A 22734-nucleotide genomic window follows, 5' to 3' on the forward strand; every position below is an offset into this window, starting at 1 on the left:
GTTATTATATGTCTAAGAAAAAAATGTTCTGTTGAAATGTTATTGACATCTGTGACAATGTTTTTCTAAACAGGCCTGAAGTTCTTTACTCGCAGGCTCCTCGAAATCGAAGTATTCGAAATCGGTTAACACTTTTTCGAATCACACAATTATTTCCCAGAGGACATTTAACCCACGGGACGGCTTTATGATCTCCCATACAAGTACTCTGAATTGTTCAATTTTTTTTCTGACCCCCCCCCCTCCCATCACATTTTCCTTCCTTTTCGCAGAAACAACTTAATTCTCTCTCATAATAAAACACATTGCACTCTGAATCATCGAACATTTGATCTAAACACTTTAAATCGTTAACCACTTTTTTTCCAAACACAAAAAGATATGTTATTGGGTTCATCAGGACAGCTTAATGCTCTCCCATAGTAGAGTACATGCATAGTACTCTATGTTGTCGAATAGGTTTTCTAAACGCACAAAACTCGTATGTAGTTGGGCACAAGCATAGGGTAACATTAACAACTAAGATAGAGTTGAATTCGCAGTACTCTGGATTGTCTATCATTCCTTATCGTTCTGTGTGTATACAAACAAGTAAGTACGAACCACGGAGCTTCACAAACCCACTAGACCAGGTGCAACAAAACATCTGCTCACATTTCAGCCGTTACTGTACCCTTCCATCAATCTCCGGCGACTACGTTGCCTGCCAACCAGTGATTTTATTATTATGTCAATAATAAATTATCGATATGTCGATAATAAATATGTCGATAATAAATAAAAAGTCTCTGAAACACTTAAGTAGAAAAAAAGAGTAATGTGTGGAATGTGAGGTATGAATGTTCAATAAGGTGCGCCAGATCTACGAATCTTATTTTGGGAATATTTGAGCACCCGTCTCCATTCAAGGATCCTGCGTATCATTATAGCCACGACATTCCAAACTCGCGTCCTCGTCGTTTATTGCGTATCAAAGAAAATCAAAGTTGAGTGAAGCTATGTAAACAGTCCAAAAATTTGAGAAAGTTGGTGGTTCAAATTTACCGCTCCATGAAGGCAGTGCCACAAGGGTCGGCATAGAGAAGCAAAAGAAAAGAAGAAAACGTCGAATAAATGTTGTCATACGCGGTAAAGACAGTGCAATGGGTTCTGCGTGAAGCTTTTGTTCTCGTAAGGCCCCCCAAATGCTTGCAGATAGTGGGAATGTGGTGCGGCAGCGTTAAGTGCGAAAGAACGGTGTTCTTCAAATACTGAAAGGGCTGCCCATTTTTTAGTGTGGTTATTAGTTTCGTTTAGGGCTTATTAAGCTAAAAAGAGCCGCGTATGATACATTCTTTTTATTGATGAAAATGTGTGCGCGCAAAGTATGCAGTCCTCAAAATTAAAGAAGCCTGCCGTGGACTGTACATACACGATGTGCTATACTCGATCATGCACTCAACAGAAGCCATTAGATGAAGGCCATGTTCCCCCCCCCCCTTTTTTTTCCTTACTTTATCTTCTTATCGATTTGAAGGCTGTAGGTTCGAATCCCTATGCGGGTGATTTTTCGTCCACTTTATTTCACCGCTTGAAACTGACAAGTGTTTATTAATTCACAATTTCACAAGCATGAACGCTCAACCTTGAGCAACACTGGTGGTCACTGCGGATGAGGTCGGCCGTTTGAAGTATCCGATGCCAATAAGAGTGGACAAACAGACAAATCCACAGACAGACAGACAGACAGACAGACAGACAGACAGACAGACAGACAGACAGACAGACAGACAGACAGACAGACAGACAGACAGACAGACAGACCAAAAGTTTTGCGTCGACATTAAAGAAACACAGCAATGAACACCGACACAATTTTGTTTGGAGCCATGAGCATGAAGACTAGGCAAATCTGTGTGTTGCCCATCATTCCCATTGTAGCTGAATGATTTGCAACGCCAGAGTCTCATCTAGTTAATTTAAGAAAATTCTATAATAAAGGAAAGAAAACCGGGCGCTCGTCTGATTTGTTTTCCTGCATTCCCCATTGTTGCTTCTTTTAAATATGAAGCATTTCTTAGCGAACTTCAGCGACTTTGAGCATATCTATCTATCTATCTATCTATCTATCTATCTATCTATCTATCTATCTATCTATCTATCTATCTATCTATCTATCTATCTATCTATCTATCTATCTATCTATCTATCTATCTATCTATTTAGCTCTCCTGGCCGTTTTGATAATGGTATCGATACCAAACTTGTTATGGCGTAACATGACCGTATGAAGAACATATTTGACTAGAGATGACGTCAAAAATAATGACATGTATGCCATGCATGTCATGGCTGACATTTCATGGTCCTGCAGCTCTTTCAGTGGTTTCGTTCACATGACATGGTGCAAAACTGGTATGGTATGACATGATTGCATGGCGAACACAAGCGACAGACCCTAACATGAAAATCATGACATGCGTGTCATGTACCAACATGACTACATGCCACGCTCATGATGCGCTCGCGGCAGTTTCGCTAGCGCCACATATTCCAAATTTGGTATTGCGGTACATGAATGGTTGACGAAGGTATGTTACTGGTGCAAACATGATAGTCATTATATGCGTGTCATGTAACAACATGACTACATGCAACGCTCATGATGCGTTGGCGGCCGTTTCGCTAGCTTCACTTATACCAAATTTGGTATTACGGGACGTCAATGGATGACGAAGGTAGGATACTGGTGCAAACATGATAATCATGTGATGCGTGTCATGTGAGAACATGACTACATGCCACAGTGAAGGCGCCAATACATTTCGATGAGACCCGGTGCGCGTGCTCACCGGCGTTCATTTCATCGCGTCACGCCGGCGTTGTCACGCCACGCGTGACAACGCCGCCATATACTCGCAGGCGCGCGCCGAGCTGCGTTGCTTTGACGCATGCGCGTTTCAGCACGTCCGGCGTCCCTCCGTCACAAAAAGAGGGAGACGCAGTGTGTTCTGCGTAACGCATCGGCACCAATTTCGCGCCGGTTGCCGTAGTGCCGCGCCGACGGACGCTGGTCGCGCCGCTCGCACCTGGCGTCAGATTACAGAGTCCTGGCGTTTTGCTAACGTAGCATCACTGTGCCCAGCCTGCGCGTGCGTCAATGCTACATTGGAGTATATTGGGCCCTCATGATGCGCTCGCGGCCATTTTGCTAGCTCCACAATACCAAATTTGGTGTTGCGTAATGTCAATGGACGACGAAATATATGACTAGTGCAAACATGATAGTCCTGACACCCGTGTCATGTAAGAACATGACAACATACCACGCTCATAGCGCGCTCGTGGCCGTTTCGCTAGCTCCACATATACTAAATTTGTTATCACGTGACGTGAATAGATGACGAAAGTAAACGACACATGCAAACATGATAATGATGACACGTAAGTCATATCCGGCATCATTTACCTCCACCTTGTAATGTTGTGCTGATTTTAAAGTGATATATCAACCTTTCTTTTTCGGCTTCGCATGTAATCAATTCCCACTGCACGAGGAATCTGCCATTTTTTTATTACTCTGTCTGTAACGTAGCGCGTTTTAAGACTGTTCTGTATCGTCATACTTGTGTGCAAGTGTGTGCATCTTCACTTCCAAATTGATATGACGTGCAGTTCGAGGTTGCCGAGGATCGCTACCAAACCTCACTGACTCTGCGTAAACAAAATCAAATTTCCGCAAATATAAACTAAAGAAACATAAATAAAAACATAAAAAACGCTCGTGAGAGAAAAGTGAAAAATCTGGTAATAGAGCAAGTGAACGCAAAACCTCATCTTGTATTCTCGAAGAGCATCATTTTTACCGTGTACAAATTTGTCTGCCAGTTTCAACGCCCAGAAGTGCTACCGGTATCGAAGGATAGGCTCTGAGGAGAGGAAGCGGCGCTGACAGCAGGGAGAGGCAAACGCTGATGTGATGTTCAACGTCAACCGAGCGAGGACGACAAATGAGGACGACCCAAACAATTGCAAAAAAATAAAAAGGCATGCGACACAGACATACGTAAAACTTGAGCCATCGAAGCAGCAAAATAACAGCACTGCATGAATGAAGCGATGAAGCAGGAAATCACTGCCTCATCTTGCCTCGTCAGGCAGGCCCTGCAGGGACAGACCAGTACCGCAGGCGTTGGCTTATCAGTGCGGCCCATACGCTTGAGTTTGAACGAGGAGGCAATCAGGACACACGTTCAGGGAAAGCAGAACGAGAGATAGGGTAACAGTTCCTCCCATGCATTCCAGGAACTACGGCTGTATGCGAAAGTCAATGTGAAGGGGGAAAAAATACGCATAAACTATATACGACACATTACATATCGACTTCCAACAAACTTATTGTGCAACGAGCGGGAACGTTGATTCGACAGTTTGCCGCACGCATTATCCCCACTAAGTCCTTATGGATACAATAGAGCAGGTCGATTAGTGTTATCTCGATGAAGTTTTGCTTTTCAACTTGAAATGAGGTGCGAATCGCTTCATTACCATCACATCATAAATCCACTGCGGGGATGCACTTCATGGGGCCCTAAAGGAAGCGGAAAAGTACAAATGTCGTTTATGCTAAGTAACGAACCAGATACGCTGAGTAAAACTTTGTAACATCTAGACTTGAAAAAATTGCTTTTGTTTTGTTTTTTTTTCGAATTGCCTTTCTTCTTTTTTGTGTTTGCCCCAGCTGACACGTGACCGCACACACGTCATGATATTTCGCTCACGCCAAGTATTGTTCATGCCAACCTCCCCCCCCCCCCCCCCCCCGCGAACCGAACCCCGCTACCACACATTGAATGCATAGCTGCGCTGCCAGCTTTACGAGCAGGTATAACTGCTGGCTGTTGTCTCACACACTTTATTGTCTGCTATACACGTGTGGGAGCATCTACACATTCCTTCCATCGATCAGCTTCAACAACAGCATCCTCGATTCCTTCATCCGTGGGATCCTGTCAGTTGTTTGGAGTTAGCGCTAACGTGAATACCATGTAAAAGGCGTCTAATATTTCACTCAGGCTTAGTGTGTAAGAGCTCATTCTCTCGTGAATCCTCTCAACGGTGTTTATTCATATGTTTTTCATTCAATTATTCATCAGTAAACGGAAATTCATTTGCATAAACAACCGTTGCATAAGCTTCACTTGATTGTGCAGCTGCTAATATAAATGCGCGAATAACGTTTTTATTTGATACACACAGCTTCATTTTAGCGAATGTTTCTCACCATGTTTTCTATTCAGGTGCATCATGTTTTAGCTCATAAATTGAGAACATATTCGTTACTATATATAGTAATATACTATGATATAGTGTTAAAAATACACTGCGTGCCGAAGAAAATTTTTTCCATAATTTCTTTGAAAGGACGGATGTCGGCGAGTTCTTTTTTATGTGTGTATTCACATACTTTTGTGTTGCATTGCGCTCCTTGTAGAAGGTGCAACGTTACGATAGATTAATAGGGAGTTTCCAAATAGCGTACGCTAAGTTAGTGTACGTTGCGGTCACCCGGTATTTTCATCACTTAGCGGGAGCCCGCAAGTGGTTAGCGTGCGACGCATGTGCAGTGGCGCCACACGCTGACGCAAAGCTTTGCGTACGCTATTCAAGAACTTGCTATTTATAAAAAAAACGTTAAGCATACGAAGCTGATGAGAGCAATTTTCGTTGAAAAATATAGTGTGGTGTAGCGGATGAAAGCTAGAACGTGCATGGTTCTTTCTCTCTCGCCTTGTTCCCTTCTTGTCCCTCTCTCCTCTTTCATGATAGAAGCTCCGAGCGCTCAATGGATGCTTTCCTTTTGCCTGGCAGGCACTGCGCCGTGCTCCCGACCGGGTTGCAGAAATTAGGTGCCTTTTCTCATCTTCTAACCACTACCACCACCCTTTTGCCTGGGGACACCGACCAGTTCATGTCTCCGGCGGCGTCTCTACCAGCAATGTTACAGATGGTCAATCGTACATCACCTTGCAAATGGCGGCAAAGAGCAACATCTTGAGAGAAGTGAGCACGTGTCCAGAGAAAGAGAGAGAAGCAAGGAAGGGCCGCGAGGTTAACATGGCACACATCTGACTCAGCACCTTGCAGCGCGGGAAAAGAAGGATGGGGCGAAAAGAGGGAGAGAATCACAGAGACCTCTTGTTTCTTTCACGCTTGATGATTGTTATCGATACCCTTCTCCGTGATTATCCCCAAAGCTCATCGGCTGAACAGGATTACTGTATTGAAAGCACGGGAAAACAAATGAATTATCAACACACTTCGGAGGACCCAAAAGAGAGAGAGAGAATGAAAAGCAAAATAAAATGCACGTGGTTCGAATGGTGACGCCAATCACCGAATCAGTTTTTTTTTTGTTTATCCTTCATTATTACCTGGCAAAACTAGAAAACAAAATGTGAAGGTACTCACCATAGCGAGTCCGTACAATTTTAGGCAATGGTTGGTTTGTGCACGGAAGTACGAAGGGACAAAGTACAAAATAGAAGGGGGATGTCTATGAGGCTCAACTCTAAATCGATGCCGCAGAGAACGGTATAGGCTTTTTCTCGTACCACTTGACTCGAAAAATGAAATTTTAAGCGGTCGTTTTTCTTTGTTAGACACAATATTATTGATACCTAACAGACCGTGATGCCAAGAAAAGTATAAGGGACGTTATAAGAAGCAATTGAATGCAAACGTGAAGGAACTAAAGGACGAAAAATAACTTCCCTCTAGCAGAGACCGAACCTCCAAACTACAAAAGTTTTGCCTGATAATGTAGCTATTGAGCTACACTCCTTTTCTGCCTGCTGGCGTCACGCACATGCTATGTGACGCCAGTGGCCGGAAAAAAAGTGCTCCACACTCGCCGCCATGGCTGCAATGGGAGCTGATTAACAATACTAGGTTTAATTGCCCATATACACCTAATAAAGTGGACGGGTAGATGAGTGCTGCTGGAGCTCAATCGGTATCGGGCACAGAAATTTTAATCTTGCCGGTTCGGTCTCTGCTAGAGGCAAGCTGCCTGTTCATCCACTTTACTTTCTTCCCTTTGATATCATAATTATTAGAACAAGAATCCCCTACACTTTTCCTTGGCAACACGGCCTATCAGTTCTCACTAACATGGATTTCGATAGCACATATATGTCATCATGATTGGCATCGAAAGCAGCACATGAGCCGTAAAGCTGGATCGGGGTCAACCGGTCAGCAGGATGAGATCGGAGAACTCTCCCAGCTCCCGTAATCTCCTTACAATGCAGACATTCCAGGGTATCTTCCCGGCTAACCACTGTATCTTCCCGGCTAACCACTGGGTGGGCTCGGCGGCTGTGCACCAACGCAGACCGCTAATCCTTTCACTCTTGTCATGCAGGTGTTTCAGTGCGCATTCCTGCGCATACTGCTTTCCGTTTTCCTGCCAGCTTCCTTGACCACACCGTTGCAGTATCAACATCGTTCCAGCGAAAGTGGCACGCTTACCTGTCACGCCCTCTTGGTCTTCGACACAAGCTTGTCAACCGCAACGTACTTGGAACCACTGGATTTCACCTCACGCAACAGATCCCTTCCGGCGCCACCGGTCAGCTACATGGTCCTCGACAAAACCTGGTCGACGCTATCAGCATCGGCATCGATGCCTGTGTCGACTACAAAAGAGCGGCCTTTGCCGGCGGCGCTGTGTGGGCTCGGCGGCTGTGCACCAACGCAGACCGCTAATCCTTTCACTCTTGTCATGCAGGTGTTTCAGTGCGCATTCCTGCGCATACTGCTTTCCGTTTTCCTGCCAGCTTCCTTGACCACACCGTTGCAGTATCAACATCGTTCCAGCGAAAGTGGCACGCTTACCTGTCACGCCCTCTTGGTCTTCGACACAAGCTTGTCAACCGCAACGTACTTGGAACCACTGGATTTCACCTCACGCAACAGATCCCTTCCGGCGCCACCGGTCAGCTACATGGTCCTCGACAAAACCTGGTCGACGCTATCAGCATCGGCATCGATGCCTGTGTCGACTACAAAAGAGCGGCCTTTGCCGGCGGCGCTGTGTGGGCTCGGCGGCTGTGCACCAACGCAGACCGCTAATCCTTTCACTCTTGTCATGCAGGTGTTTCAGTGCGCATTCCTGCGCATACTGCTTTCCGTTTTCCTGCCAGCTTCCTTGACCACACCGTTGCAGTATCAACATCGTTCCAGCGAAAGTGGCACGCTTACCTGTCACGCCCTCTTGGTCTTCGATACAAGCTTGTCAACCGCAACGTACTTGGAACCACTGGATTTCACCTCACGCAAGAGATCCCTTCCGGCGCCACCGGTCAGCTACATGGTCCTCGACAAAACCTGGTCGACGCTATCAGCATCGGCATCGATGCCTGTGTCGACTACAAAAGAGCGGCCTTTGCCGGCGGCGCTGTGTGGGCTCGGCGGCTGTGCACCAACGCAGACCGCTAATCCTTTCACTCTTGTCATGCAGGTTAGTAAAACTTACAGTCTTCTCGCTAAGAAGTCTAGTAATTACCTGCTGTTTCAGCTGCCGAGCCCACACTGCTGCGTTCTTGTTGCACTTGAGTGTTCTCGTGTTATTCGTGCCTTGTTGATGATGTCGGGCGATATTGAAAGCAATCCGGGTCCTGCTTCTAATGCTGTACTAACTGAACTGCAGAAATTGTCTGCCGGTCAGACGGAATTAATCAGTCAGGTACAGGACCTTAAGTCCCATTTGCTATCAACAGATAAATCTATAGCAGATCTCAGTAGACGCATGACTGATCTGGAAGGGCACTGTCAAAATATTATTTCCTTACGTACTGATGTGGAAGCGCTCAGAAGAGACACCGCTCGCGCGAGTGACCTTCTGCGCAAGCTTGAAGCGCGCGTGGATGAAGCCGAGAATCATTCTCGGCGCAATAACCTCATATTTTATGGCCTTCCTGAATCAACTGGATCGAAAGCACTTGTCCAAGTTGAACAACTTGTCATCAAGCACTGCCGTGATCGTCTAGGTATTTCCATCGATCCGAAGGAAATTGAGCGCGCGCATCGTCTGGGTCGCCGCAAGGGTACTAACCACCATCGCCCCATAATAGTTAAATTCGCATTCCATAAAACAAAAGGAGAGATTCTTTCTAATGGACGGAAATTTAAAGGAACCACTTTTAGTGTTGGTGAAGATTTTTCACGTCGTGTGCAAAACGTCCGTCGGCAATTGATTGCCTTTGCTAAAACCAAGTCGCTGCCTTTTTCCATCACGTACAAGACACTGCTAATGGGTCACAAGCGCTACGTCTACGATGAGCAATCGCAAACTGTAAGGGAAGCGTCGTAGCAATTTCCTCGGCGCAAATCTGCCGGGCACACCCCCACACCTCAATCTGGCCTGTCACTTTCGGTAGTCTTTGCTAACGCGCGCAGTTTTTTTCCGAAACGCATAACTTTTTCTGAGCTTGTTTTGTCATCAAGCAGTAACGTATTGGTGATAACCGAGACTTGGCTGACAAATGATATAACCGATGCAGAAGTGCTAGATCACCTACCTGGATTTCAACTTTATCGTAAGGACCGTACAGGCGCACGTGGGGGCGGGGTTCTGATGGCTGTGCACCAACAGTTATCGTGCTCGGTGGCCAGGACCAACTCTCCTGAACTTGAAATTCTTTGGGTCGTTTGCCGTGCTCGCCCTCATACTGTCCTTGTAGGCGTTTGCTATAGGCCCCCGAACAGTGACCCAGATTTCGCATATAAGCTCAACAACAACCTGAGTGACCTTGGGAAACAGTATCCGCAAGCAGAGATACTGCTTTTCGGCGATTTTAATTTCCCTCAAATAGATTGGAGTAGTAGCGTCCCGTCAGCTGTGGGCAGTGAGCCCGCAAGGGACTTCATAGATTTCTGCCTGAATTGCAATCTAACCCAACTTGTATCCCAACCAACGCGCGTTACAGAGAGCAATTCCAGCATCTTAGATCTAATACTAACTAGTCATCAAGAGAGCTTATCATCAATTACATATCTGCGTGCCGTCAGTGACCACAAGGTAATCCATGCGGCCTTTGCGTTTCGACCTGTAATACGCGATCTTGTCACCAAAACAATCCGTCTTTACGACAAGGGCAATTATAGTGCCATCAATAATGAATTGATATCTTTTCTTCCTGATTTCGAGAGAATAAGCCATACACGCTCTGTGGATGAGAATTGGATTATATTTAGAGATAAGTTAGCCACTCTTGTCGAGAAATTTATCCCAAAAATAACGTTTACCGCAAACCGAAACAAGCCATGGTTTTCACGTTCACTTCACAAACTAAGAAACAAGAAAAAACGCCTCTTCCGATCAGCCAAACAGTCTAAACTTCTGTCCTTATGGGAAAAATATTACGCCGCGGAAGATGATTATCTTAGAACCATTCGAAACGCCAAGCACGTGTTCTTTCATGAAGAGCTGCCCAAAATGCTTACAACCAGCCCTCGCAAATTCTGGGAGGTGATAAACCCTCAGGAGATGCGCACCGCTAGTCTTTCAAATGCGCATGGCGATATAGTCGACAACAATGAATGCGCGAACCTTTTTAACGAGGCCTTTTTCTCTGTTTTTACGAATGAGAGTTCAGTTCCCGATTTTTCTTCACCTGCGCGCAGCACCGAGTCTATGCCCCCGATTGCATTTTCTACGGACGGCATCATTTCGATTATAGAAAAGATTAAGCTTTCTTCTTCTGCAGGTGTGGATGACATTAATTCAAAACTTCTCATAAATGTTAAACATGTGGTTGCCGCATACCTTACATTGTTATTTTCGCAGTCATTATCATCAAGCATTCTGCCAGCAGACTGGAAAGTAGGCAAGGTCGTTCCAGTCTACAAATCAGGTAACAGAGATTCTCCACTAAATTACCGTCCCATATCCTTAACAAGTATCCCCAGCAAAATCATGGAACATGTCATCTACTCCCATATCATCAACTTCTTGGACTCAATGCACTTTTTTCATCCTTCTCAACACGGGTTCCGAAGGGGTTATTCTTGTGAAACGCAGCTGGCCATTTTCATTCACGACTTACATTCTAACCTTGACTGCAACATTCAGACCGATGCTCTTTTCCTGGATTTCGCCAAAGCATTTGACACTGTCCCTCACAAACGCCTAATTCTTAAATTATCTCTGTTAAATCTAGATCCTAATGTACTTGCATGGATAACATCTTTCCTGACTAATCGTTCCCAATTTGTGTTTGTTAATAATCACTCATCTAACCGACTACCTGTAACCTCAGGTGTCCCGCAAGGGTCTGTCTTAGGGCCTCTACTCTTTTTAATTTACATTAACGACCTACCATTGCATGTATCATGTAACTTTCGTATGTTTGCCGATGACTGCGTAATCTACCGATCAGTAACCAACATTCATGACCAAACACTAATTCAGCATGATCTTAACAACATACAAACATGGTGTGATCGTTGGTTAATGAACTTAAATCCTAATAAATGTAAGCTTGTTTCTTTTTCTCGCCACCGTAACCCTTTTGAGTTTACCTATTCCATCACTAATGTTCCCATACAATCAGTTCAATCATTCAAATACCTCGGCATCACCTTGGCTCATGACCTGTCTTGGCGTCATCACACTACTAACATCATCTCGTCTGCTAATAAATCACTCGGGTTTCTCAGACGACACTTACGCCATACTCCGCCTCACGTCAAGACGCTTGCATACAAATCATTTATCAGGTCCAAACTCGAGTATGCATCTTCCATCTGGAGCCCTCATCAATCATACATCATAAGTGAACTCGAATCACTTCAAAATCGGGCTACCAGGTTCATTCATTCTGCATATTCGTACGATATCAGCATCTCATCTCTAAAGGCGGAATCAGGTCTAGAAACCCTTGTTTCACGCCGACGGTGTGCCACCCTCTCTCTTTTTCATATGTTTTATTTCAGTTCACTGAATCATCCACCGTACATCACGCCCCCTCCGCACATATCCCATCGCACTGGTCATCCGTTACAAGTCGCATTACCACGTACCCGGACCACTGTATTCCAAGCCTCCTTTTTCGTAAGAGCAGCAAAAGACTGGAATGGCCTTCCTCACGCCATCTGTGCCATCACTAACCCATCTATGTTTGCAGAAGCCATTAAAAACACCGTTGTATAGTTCTCTTTTTTTTTTGTTATGCACCACCCCTTATGTAATACCCCTACAGGGGGTCTTTAAGGAAATAAAAGTGAAGTGAAGTGAAGTATATATACGAAAGAAATTTTGGGCATACTTGTCCGTAACAGGTCACTCGTCTTTGTGTTTTGCGGTCGCTGATCCTGATGACGTTCCCTACAGCGGCTTAACTGTATGTATAATGTATGACTACTGATCTCTCTATCAAATGTTCCTCCACTTCCTTTGTATAAGCTAGCCTGTCGCCTAGGCAATGAGCTCACGAGCAGTCGCCAGGCGCTGTTTCTATGTTTGGAGCACCACGACCGCCAACCTTTCCTTATTTGAGTATTCACTGTACTGCAGCCAACTACTATCCCGTTCCTAGACCGTCGTCATTGTTTTTCGTGCTCACCGGGCATCTATCTCGCGTCCCTTTCCAACCCATACTTACGCTTGTGATCCGATGCACCAAACACGCTCACCACGTTTGACACCTCAGATCGTATCACTGGACTATATTGGGGTGCGTTTCTACATATCTAATTTTCTGACTGTATTATATCATCCTGCCTTCTGTGCAATGAGAACAAAATAGGAGAAAAGAAGATTAAGCTGACGGATATGAGGCTTCCATCTTTGGCGTGTAGCTTGATTAAAGCACGTCTAGACAACTAGTACATTTCCGAACTGATAGTGTTTTTTTCGTATGACTTCTTTCTCATTCTTTTAACAGTGCCACGGGTAAACAACAAGACAGTAAAGATGTCTGACTTTAGGTGTAATTATTTGATTGTTTGTGGCTCATCCTTCAGTGCACTTTTAATATTAGCAGTAGAATTCTAAAAAAAGAAAGCCGGGGAGCTCGCAGGTACTCATTACACACGCCTTCTTAATTTTATCTAAAGCCTTACAAAGCGCAAAAAAAAACTTACGCGTGACACCCAAGAAGGGTTACTAATTATGTTATCTGCCCAAACGTAAGCAAAAAATTTATGAAAACGCATATAGAAAGCTAAAGATATTATTCAAATCATTGTTTGTGTGTGTGGCTACCTGACCTTTTCGCAATGTTTATCGCCCGGCAATGCTCTAGAAAAATGTAGGTAGGATGACTCGCGACGTTAGAGCCTCAATATAGCCAGTTAGGTCAGGCATACGAATTGATTGATCAAGATTCCGTGCTCTTACATGCCACTGCAGTACAATTTATCGCCGACATTTCAAGCGGGGATAACTTGGAACTATATTCACGATATATTGAAGCACTCCGGTGATTTTTCGTGGTCAGTGGCTCTCAATGTAATTCACTGGTACGTTCATTTGCACGTTTACGCCGTTCATGCCAAATTGCAGGCTTCAGAGTTTGGCAAATTCTTTTCAAATGAATTTTATAGCTTGCTCCTAAACGCTCACGTTGCTTGCCAGGTTTGATGGCAACATTGTGTGTGTGACGTTGAGCTTTTCCTGGCGGAAGTGATGAACTGATGTGCCACTACAGCGTCTGCTTGTCTTCTATAGACTATGTGGGTTTGGCCGGCGCTTCCTCGGTTAAGCGTGCGATTTGCTTTTTTGAGTTAGTGGGGGCGCGATAGGTGCCAAGTGCTGTTGCGTTGTGAGCCACACTCGATCCGCCATATATTTACCATGACAGTGTAAGCGTTTTAGCCGATCGCCATGGACCGCGTTGAGAGGTAGTGCCATCTGGCGGTCATTGTGTGCAATAAGGCAGCTTCCGACAGCGTCCGGCAAATCTTTACGTTACGCGTAGAAGCGCACTCAATTAAGTTTAAGTTTCAGTATTGTGGTTTTCCAATATTTGAAAATTATTTTCGAATTTTTTCATTACTTCAGTAATCGGGTGCTTGAGAAGAATGTCTAAGGACCATAAAAGCACGATTATCCTGACATGCATGGTCCGTTCTAAAGGCCGGAGTTGACCTTTAGGGCTAAAGAAACATGCCTTAATCCAAGAGGACATTTATTTCAGTGAAATTCAAACCTCACAGTAGCACAAGCACTGCTCAATAGGTATGTGCAACGCATTAAAGGCAAATAAAATCAAAATGTATGGGCTGCGATCTGTGGTTCCACTTCCTTCGCCTAATTTACTTGAGCAGCAGAGTATAAACCTTCGCTTCACAAACATCTCTATTCGCGCTATCTTTCAGCTTATCCCTCTATACCGCTCGCGGCTTCCTTGCTCAGTGAATGTTCGATGTTAGAATATTTTTGATAAGAAAACGCTTAAGAGAGCTCGGAATATACGTGAAGGCAGCTTTGGGCACCTTAAATCACATAGAAAAAGAAAGAAATCGAGAGAAACGACACTGGCTCCTCACGGGTACTTATGTGCATTACGTACGGCCTGTCATAAACACCATCACGCATATTTCTTTGATGAAACGACGCCCTTCCCGTGCGGAGGCAGGTGGAGAAGCATTCGCTGGGTAGATGTACACGGCGCTCGCTGAGATTGATGCCTCCGCAGAGAGATGCCGGGATGTCGAGCAGTACCGGCCAAATAGACGCGGAGTGCCCCCATGAGAAGCGCTCCTCTAGAAAGAGCTTCTGCGGTGAAATATTGAGCTAACACGTCCTAGTGTATGCATCTCGGATTGTTGTTAGCCGAGATAGGAGTTTCTCCAGCACATGAGCCCGTAAAACTCCCCTGCCCCAATTATTTACTCCCTGGTAGGGAGTGAACTCGGCACATGGCGCCGTAAAACGCCCCCTGCTTAATGACAGAATTTATGAACGGCATAGCCTTGTTAAACTCCCCGGGAAGTTTCAGGTCACGTGGTTACAAACTCCCTATGGAAGCTTTAAAAACCCTCTTTGGGTGTGATGTGCGTGCGTGCGTGCGTGTGCGCGCGCGCGCGCGCGCGCGCGCGTGTGTGTGTGTGTGTGTGTGTGTGTGTGTGTGTGTGTGTGTGTGTGTGTAAGTGTGTGTGTGTGTGTGTGTGTACGGGCATATGTTTTAACGTCGGTGTGAAACACAGGTGCTTCGTGTGGCTAACCATGTGAGCATCTGTCGACGGGCAACGAAATTATAAGTGCAGCGAGGAATGGCAATGACCGGTTGGTATTTACTGTGAACATTTCAATATATTTCGCACCGTTAAACCACGCTGCACATTTATTTATTTATTTATTTTAATACTGCCAACTTGCTTTACAAGCCATAGGCAGGAGTGGATTGTACACAAAAGAAAATGATGAACAATCTGTGAGAACGGTTCCAAACAAATCTGTGGAATAAAACTAAAACAGTGTTGAACAATCTTTTCAGTATGTGAAACAAGAAACAACAGGTTCCAGTAAAACACACACGATAATACAGTTGAAAATACTGGTAAGAAAATACATGGACCACAGGGTGAAAAAATGTTTCAGTTTAGGACAAATAAAATAACTACAAGGGGAAAAAAAGAGAAGAATGTGCAAAAGAGCGCATGTTCACGCAGTAGTCTGCTCGACAACGATAAGAAGGGTGTAATGATTTTTGTTTCAATGTCGCACGCCATCTGGAAAGCGACAGACGCCACAGGAAACATCTCGGTCATAGATGAGCGAGAGCGTGCATAAACGACGACATGGTTGGGCTCTGTAATACATTTTCAGGCAATGCGTTCCATTCATGGATTGTACGAGGGAAGAACGATTTTTTGAACATGTTGGTTCGGCACGAGTATTCGATTAGTTTGAACGAATGAGATGAACGGGTTGGGCGCCTACTACACGGTTTAATATACAATTCCCTATCTATTTTGACATGTTGTCGATAAATCAGGTATAACATCTTGAGCCTGTCTCGATAGCGTCGTACCTCTAGAGTTTCGAGGTTCGCGTCCTGTAAAAGAGCACTGACGGATGTATGACGAGGGTAAGAATTAAAGATAAATCTGACTGCTTTCCGCTGTATGTTTTCGATTTCGCTTACGTTTGATTGGGTGTAAGGGCCCCAGACAGGAGTAGCGTATTCTAGTAATGGTCTTATGAATGTCTTGTAGGCCAACAATTTTATATTGCTCGTAGATTTAGCCAAGGTTCTTCTCAGGTATCCAAGTTTCTTCATGGCCTTATTTTTAATGTGAGCTACATGGTTACTCCACCTAAGGTCCGACGTGATCACTAAACCGAGGTATTTATATTGCGTGACAGACGATAAGTTATGGCCATTAATGCTGTACACAAAAGGTAATGACTTCTGTTTGCGTGTTATGGTCATCGATACTGTTTTTCTGAGGTTAATGCTCATTTGCCATTCTAAACACCAAGTAGCTATAACTGATAAAGATGAATTTAGGATAGCCTGATCTGCCTCGCTGTGGATTTCATTGTAGAGTATGCAGTCGTCTGCAAACAACCGAATTTTAACTGGTATGTGTTGCACTATGTCATTAATGAACAGTAGAAAAAACAGGGGACCCAAGACTGATCCCTGTGGTATTCCAGACCGCACATCAGATGAGTCCGACTTTGCGTCGTCGACAACGACTGTTTGCCGCCTGTTTGTCAGATACGCCTCTGTCCATTGAAGTAGCTGGTCGTTTTTGAGAATGGGTTTTAGTTTTAATAGCAACTTTTGATGGGATACACGGTCAAAGGCCTTTTCAAAATCCAAAAATATTATGTCAATTTGACCTTGGCTGTCCAGTGTTGCCGCAATTTCATGTACGGTTTCCAGTAGTTGCGTTACGGTTGACATTCCGCGACGGAAGCCGTGTTGACGTGTGTCGCAGAGGCCATTATTTTCAATGAAGACTGAAATGTGCTTAAATATAATGTGCTCCATTAGTTTCGATGAGGTACAAAGAAGAGAGATAGGGCGGTAGGAGGACAGCAGTGAGCGGTCTTCTGATTTAGGGATGGGAATAATCTTTGCATGCTTCCAGTCGTGTGGTATTTCTGCACGTGAAAGTGATTTGTTGAAAATAATGCACAGATATTTGGCGCACCATTCCGCATATCTCCGGAGGAAAGCATTAGGTATTTCATCGACGCCTGGCGATTTTTTCACGTCAATGCCAAGAAGCAAGGACAGTACTCCCGCTTCGTTTATGTCGAGGGAGCTTATGGGCGGAGTAGCGTCTAGAACAGATATGCGTGGTATCTTGCCATCATCACTCGTGAACGCGGAGCAGAAGTACTCGTTCAGTGCATTTGCAATTCTGAGTTTGTCAGTCAACATGATACCATCAACACAAATATCAGACACGTGGGTCTTCTTTGGCGATAGATATCTCCAGAACTTATCCGGGGATGACTCAAGAAAGTTTTTCAGTGATACATTTTGATAGTGATCTTTAGCTTTTAATATGCCGTTTTTAAGCTGTCGGCGCAGGTTGGTTAGCTTATCAGAGTTTGCTTTTGATGGTCGTACCGTATGCTGCTTTCTCACTTTTTTTAATTTTCGCCCAAGACGCACAAGGTTTCTTGTCATCCACGGATTCGTTTCACACACATATTTTCGCTTTTTGGGCACAAAATTGTCGATACAGTTGTGAACAAGTTTTTTAAAGAAGCACCATAAGCTATGAACAGAGCCGTCATGTGATTCCGAAAGACATACAAATTTGGAAAACTCATTATCTAAAGCATCAAGTATGTCGACGTCGCTAGCATGTGAGTACACAGGAATTAAGTGTTGGCTTTTAGATGGTTTTAATCGGAAGTTTAACTCTAACGTAAGAGATGCCATTCTGTGATCTGAAATTCCCTCAAATATGTCGACTCTCGGATTGCGCTTGAGGACGTGGTCGTTTACCAGGAAAAGATCTAATATGTTAAGTGCGCGAGTCGGTTGTTTTACTAGTTGCGTCAGCCCATGAAAAAGAACGATATCGGTTAAAGGTTCTGCTGCTGCGCAAAGAGCATTAGGGAAATCAGTTGACCAGTCAACTGACGGGGCGTTGAAATCACCAGCAAGCAAAATGTTCTTACAATGCGTGCCAGCTGTACACAAAAATTCATTCAAATTGTCAAAAAATATGTCACAGTTTGGTGGGCGGTAAAAACCGGCGATTACGAGATGGAAGTCGTTTAAAAAGACTTTCGCAATGACGCATTCGGTGTCTGCTATGTCAGGGGATCTTTGAACATGCATGGACTCTTGAAACAACAGAGCGACTCCGCCCCCTCGGGAATCTCGGTCCTTCCTATATATTTTGTACCCTGGTGGTGTTATCTCGAAGTCTAAGATACCTGAGATACACATCGGTCCGATTCCTCAACGAAACGCCATGAATGCCGTGCTTCAAATGGCCGAGTAACGAAAAACTTCAAAAAATAAGTTAATGGTAGCAAAGGTAAGCTGTTATGATCGTCAGCGGCTGCTCCTGGAGTTTCACCGTCAAAAACTTAGAAGTGGTTTGAAGTAGGCTTCGCTAGACTACGGCAAGCTGGCCGGCTATCGGTGTGAGAGTTGCGCCGACGACGCGCTCGCCCCGTCTCCGCCGATAGTGGCATCTCGGAGTGTCACTGGTATTTCGCCGGCTGTAACATCTAAGTGGTAAGAAGGCCTCGCTATGCCGTCGGCATCAAGCCGGCATCGTATCGAGCTCGCACTGCGCGCCGGCCACTGTGGCAAGCGCTACGAGCTAGCACTGACTACCTGCAAAGCAATGAATGTGTTTTACAAAAAAATAAAGGCTGCTGGGATGAATAACCGACTTTTGCGCCTTGCAACCGCAGCTGTCAAATGACTAACTCGAAGGCGAGCGCAGAACGAGGCGGAGACACACAGAAACAGCGTACAGCATGCATGCATGCATGCCAATGCAAAGCATTCGAGCAACGGGAACAGCGACTGCAAACCATCTCGTTCGTTTAAATTTATCGTTTCGTAGCTTAAGATGCGTGGATAGCGGACACCTATTTTTGTGCATGGGAAAATAATGAGACGTAAACTGCACATCAGCAATCATTTTGTAATCGCCAGCTGTCATTCATCGAATCACCGTGCCGTACTCGTGAGTGAGGCCTAGTCGACGAACGCGGTAGCGGTGGTCCACCTCGGTTCACCGGTGGAGCTGCTAAATGTGCCTCGTTAATGTGTTCATTCAAGGCCGCGCGGGCTTTGTGTATGATTCAGTGCATTTCACGGATCCACAAACAGTACTGCTAATGCAAATTCAGCCCATACGACAGAGCGCCAAGTGATAAAACTTTTTCGCTATAGTTAAAAGCATTGAATATTAGGCAGCCTTAGGATAAAAGGCATAAAGGCATGTGTTGAAGTCCATACATCAGACCACCGCAACATCATACTTACGCCGTGCGTGTTTATTGCTTAATTATTAGCAAAAAAAAGGGCTCCTTCAAGGGCTACATGGGAAGTCAGAATGTGGTGCCTATATATACCCGGTGACTAAATGGTAGGTGTGCACTGCAAGTGGCAAGCTGTGATAATAGTAAATTTTGTAATATTACGTGAACGTTGTGAGCATGTTTGAGTACTGTAATCATTGTTGTGTGCTTCAAAGGTTATGCAATTAAAGTTACGCTTGCGCATTGTACGGCTGCTGACGTAATTATTTTTTTCTCGGTTGATGCAAAAAATTTACTCCCATTCTGACCTGAAAAAGTTCCCCGATGGATGTAAATAAACCCCCCCCCCCCTGGCACCGTGCAAAAACCCCCTACTGATGGGAAGTAAATTTTTAATCCCTACGGACGGTGTTTATAAAACTACCATCGGGGCGTGCGCTAGAGGACAAGGTCATTTACTCCCATCTCGACTTATTTCTGTTTACAGTGCTATAGTTCCCATGAATACTCTGCAAAATAGCCTGTCTCTTTCTCTCTCTCTCTCTCTCTCTCTGATGCAAAGGGTTTCAAACTTAAGCATGAACTTTTTCGACCGCACACGCACCAATTTTTTTTTTGTGGATGTTCTGATCGAAGCCCAAGTGCACTGAGGTTCGACTCATATAGAACACAGAAAATTTGGCCAATCCGATACACTACTTGCCGCAGAAAGGTAACGTCCCCTGAGGAGCTTCGTAATAGAAGGCAGAGTAAAATCAGAGAGATATCGAACAAAAGGGTAGGAGAGCTATGTGCGAGTAGCAGCGGAAACATCTGATGACCCAAAGTGATAGAAGGGGGAAAGAAGCAATATAAGAAAGGTAGCGAAGTTAATTAGACTACGTCCACTTTGCTACCCCACATGTGGGAAGAGAAGAATAATAGAGTAAGAGGGAAAAAAAGACGCACATGCACGTTGCACACCACACTCACTGTGCAGGGTTTCACAGGCAGTCGCTCAATGATGTTGCCTACAATAATTGTAGGAAGATCCGCGTGGCTTTCGCGGCTGATGTGCTGCGAGACCATTCACCGAATATCTTCTTTTCTGAATAAAGGGACGACCATCCAGTCTTCTCAAGGAACAACGAACGGTTCGACAAACCTGTTCAAAGTCAAGACAGTGGCACAAGACGTGTTAAAGAGTTTTTACAAGGTTGCAGTTATCACTGTTTAATGAGTCAGCCATACCGATGAGATAGTGAATGAGTTTGTATAAGCTACCCCGGTCACAACCGACACATAATGGTAGCGTCACGTGGTGACATCTTTTAAGGCAGGTGTAGTTGTAATGATGAAACGAGGTTTTGTGGCCAACGAGTGGAGTTCAGTAGAGAATTCTAATGCGAGAGCGTGACATTATGCGTGATGTGGCAAAGTTTTCTTAAGCGTTGGCTCTTGACCGCGGTATGAGCAGTGTGGGTTCTCCGTCATGGGCCAATCGGGCAACGTTGTCGGCGAAGAGGTCATCACTCATTCCATTGTAAACCGGCCGCCACTGAAGAACTATCTTGTATCCTTGGTTAGAGGCGTGATAGCCAAATTCATTCACTAAAGGTAACAACCGATGGTAGTTTCTACGTCGGAGACTTCGCACACATTGGAGGGCCGCCTTGGAGTCGCAGATTATTGCCCACGTACCAGGGGATTCTGGCATAAAGGACTTCACTGTGGCTAAAAAGGCAGTGAACTCGCAACCAGCAGATGTCGCAGCGTGTGAGGTCTTGAATTTCACGGTCATTGATCAAGGTGCAACCACAAAGGCGCCACATTGATTATACACATCTTCGGATTTATGCAAAACGAGTGAACTATTCAGACTGTGTAAATGGCCACAAAAGCATGACTCTGAATTGTGAGAGTAAGTTCAACTGTGTGGCCTTCTACCTGCAGTTCTTTGGAAGAGTTAAATTTGGTATGTGCAAGTAATGATCCTCCCTTACTGTTTCAGAGGTGCCCTATATGTTTTCAGAGTGAAAAAGACGGACCAGCTTGATCAAGCCTTCTGAGACTTCCCTTGCTTTTTTTCTTTCTTGCTTTCTTTCTTTCTTTCTTTTCTCCTTCCTTTCTTTTCTTTTTCTTTCTTTCTTCTTGTCTTTTTTTCGTTTCTCTCTTTTTCTTTCTTTCTTTCTTTCTTGCTTTCTTTCTTCCTCGTTATTGCTCTAAGAAAATATTGCCGACGAAAAAGTAACTTCCTTTTACGTTTTTCCTTTGGATCGAAAGCTGCCACAACTCACGCTGAGTCTGAAAAAAAAGGCGGTACCAGAAAATGGCAAAATGGTCAGCAAAGACATGTACACCGGATATGACAAGGTAAAAAAACACGATGCATAGCTAAATGAAATAAAGAGTGCGAAAAGCGCTGATTAAAGACGGGTGGAGCATGAAAGGCGAAGGTATAAGGGCACGTGGAATGGCAGGACGCTGATGACTTCCGCCATTGAAGGTCGCCGTTAATGACCTCCTTAACGGCAAAAGCGGCAACGTACGTCATGAATCTTCAACCTCCCTGTTTCAATTAGAAAATAGGCGTGAAAGCCCCTGGATCTGGCTGTTTTTTCGACTCAATGCGGATTTAGGTACAAGCTAAAAACAACCTTTTGAAAGGGTATCAATGTCAGTTTACTAACTGAGGGGATATCATGGGGTTGACATATTTTTATCACCCCCCTCACACTAAACTTCAGAGATGTTCTGAACACTTATGCATGAAAATTCATAATGTCCTACAATATTACGGTCAAACTTTTTGTTGCCCAACTTCGCACTCGGTCGTCATGTTCATGAAAAATATGCATAACATGCCATGACATCGTGGCCGGAGTTTTTTTTTTTCTGAATAATATTGTAATGGCCAGCCCCAGTCTTCTGAAACTCAAATCTGCGGCTAAAAAGTATGGAGCGCAGTTGTTTGAAGTGACACTAAATTGTCATTCCTGTTTTTACGAAATTAGACGCATCGCACATAATCTCCCAATCTTGCTCTCACTGCAGCGACTTCTTAAGCTGTAGCGCCTGGTTTCTCGAAGAATATTCTAGCTTAGGTCTTTTTATTTATTAATACCTTCAGCCCTGTTGTAGAACTATGACAGGAGTGTATCATGCACTCAACGTATGTACAGTAAAAAGAACGTTTTGAGAAATCTTCGTGAGTAGGGCAAGTCACATTCATGAATATCTCTAATATAATATTACAACACGAATGTACTAAGACTGGTAATATAACAAAT

The 22734-nt window shown here is 44.5% G+C and overlaps 1 protein-coding gene across 1 annotated transcript; it reads left to right on the forward strand.

Annotated features, from left to right (window-relative positions):
• The first annotated feature begins 8337 nt into the window (after positions 1-8337).
• LOC119168045 (uncharacterized) lies at positions 8338-9726 on the forward strand. The gene has a single exon (XM_037419488.2). It carries the CDS (start codon positions 8354-8356, stop codon positions 9353-9355), a length of 1002 nt encoding a protein of 333 aa, XP_037275385.2. The 5' UTR covers positions 8338-8353; the 3' UTR covers positions 9356-9726.
• Positions 9727-22734: the final 13008 nt, after the last annotated feature.

Source organism: Rhipicephalus microplus, unplaced genomic scaffold, assembly GCF_043290135.1.
Source record: "Rhipicephalus microplus isolate Deutch F79 unplaced genomic scaffold, USDA_Rmic scaffold_27, whole genome shotgun sequence".
NCBI lineage: Eukaryota > Metazoa > Arthropoda > Arachnida > Ixodida > Ixodidae > Rhipicephalus > Rhipicephalus microplus.

What these genes read in the sequence shown, in the direction of transcription:
- LOC119168045 (XM_037419488.2), top strand. Translation starts at nt 8,354, where the DNA reads ATGGTCCTCGACAAAACCTGGTCGACGCTATCAGCATCGGCATCGATG.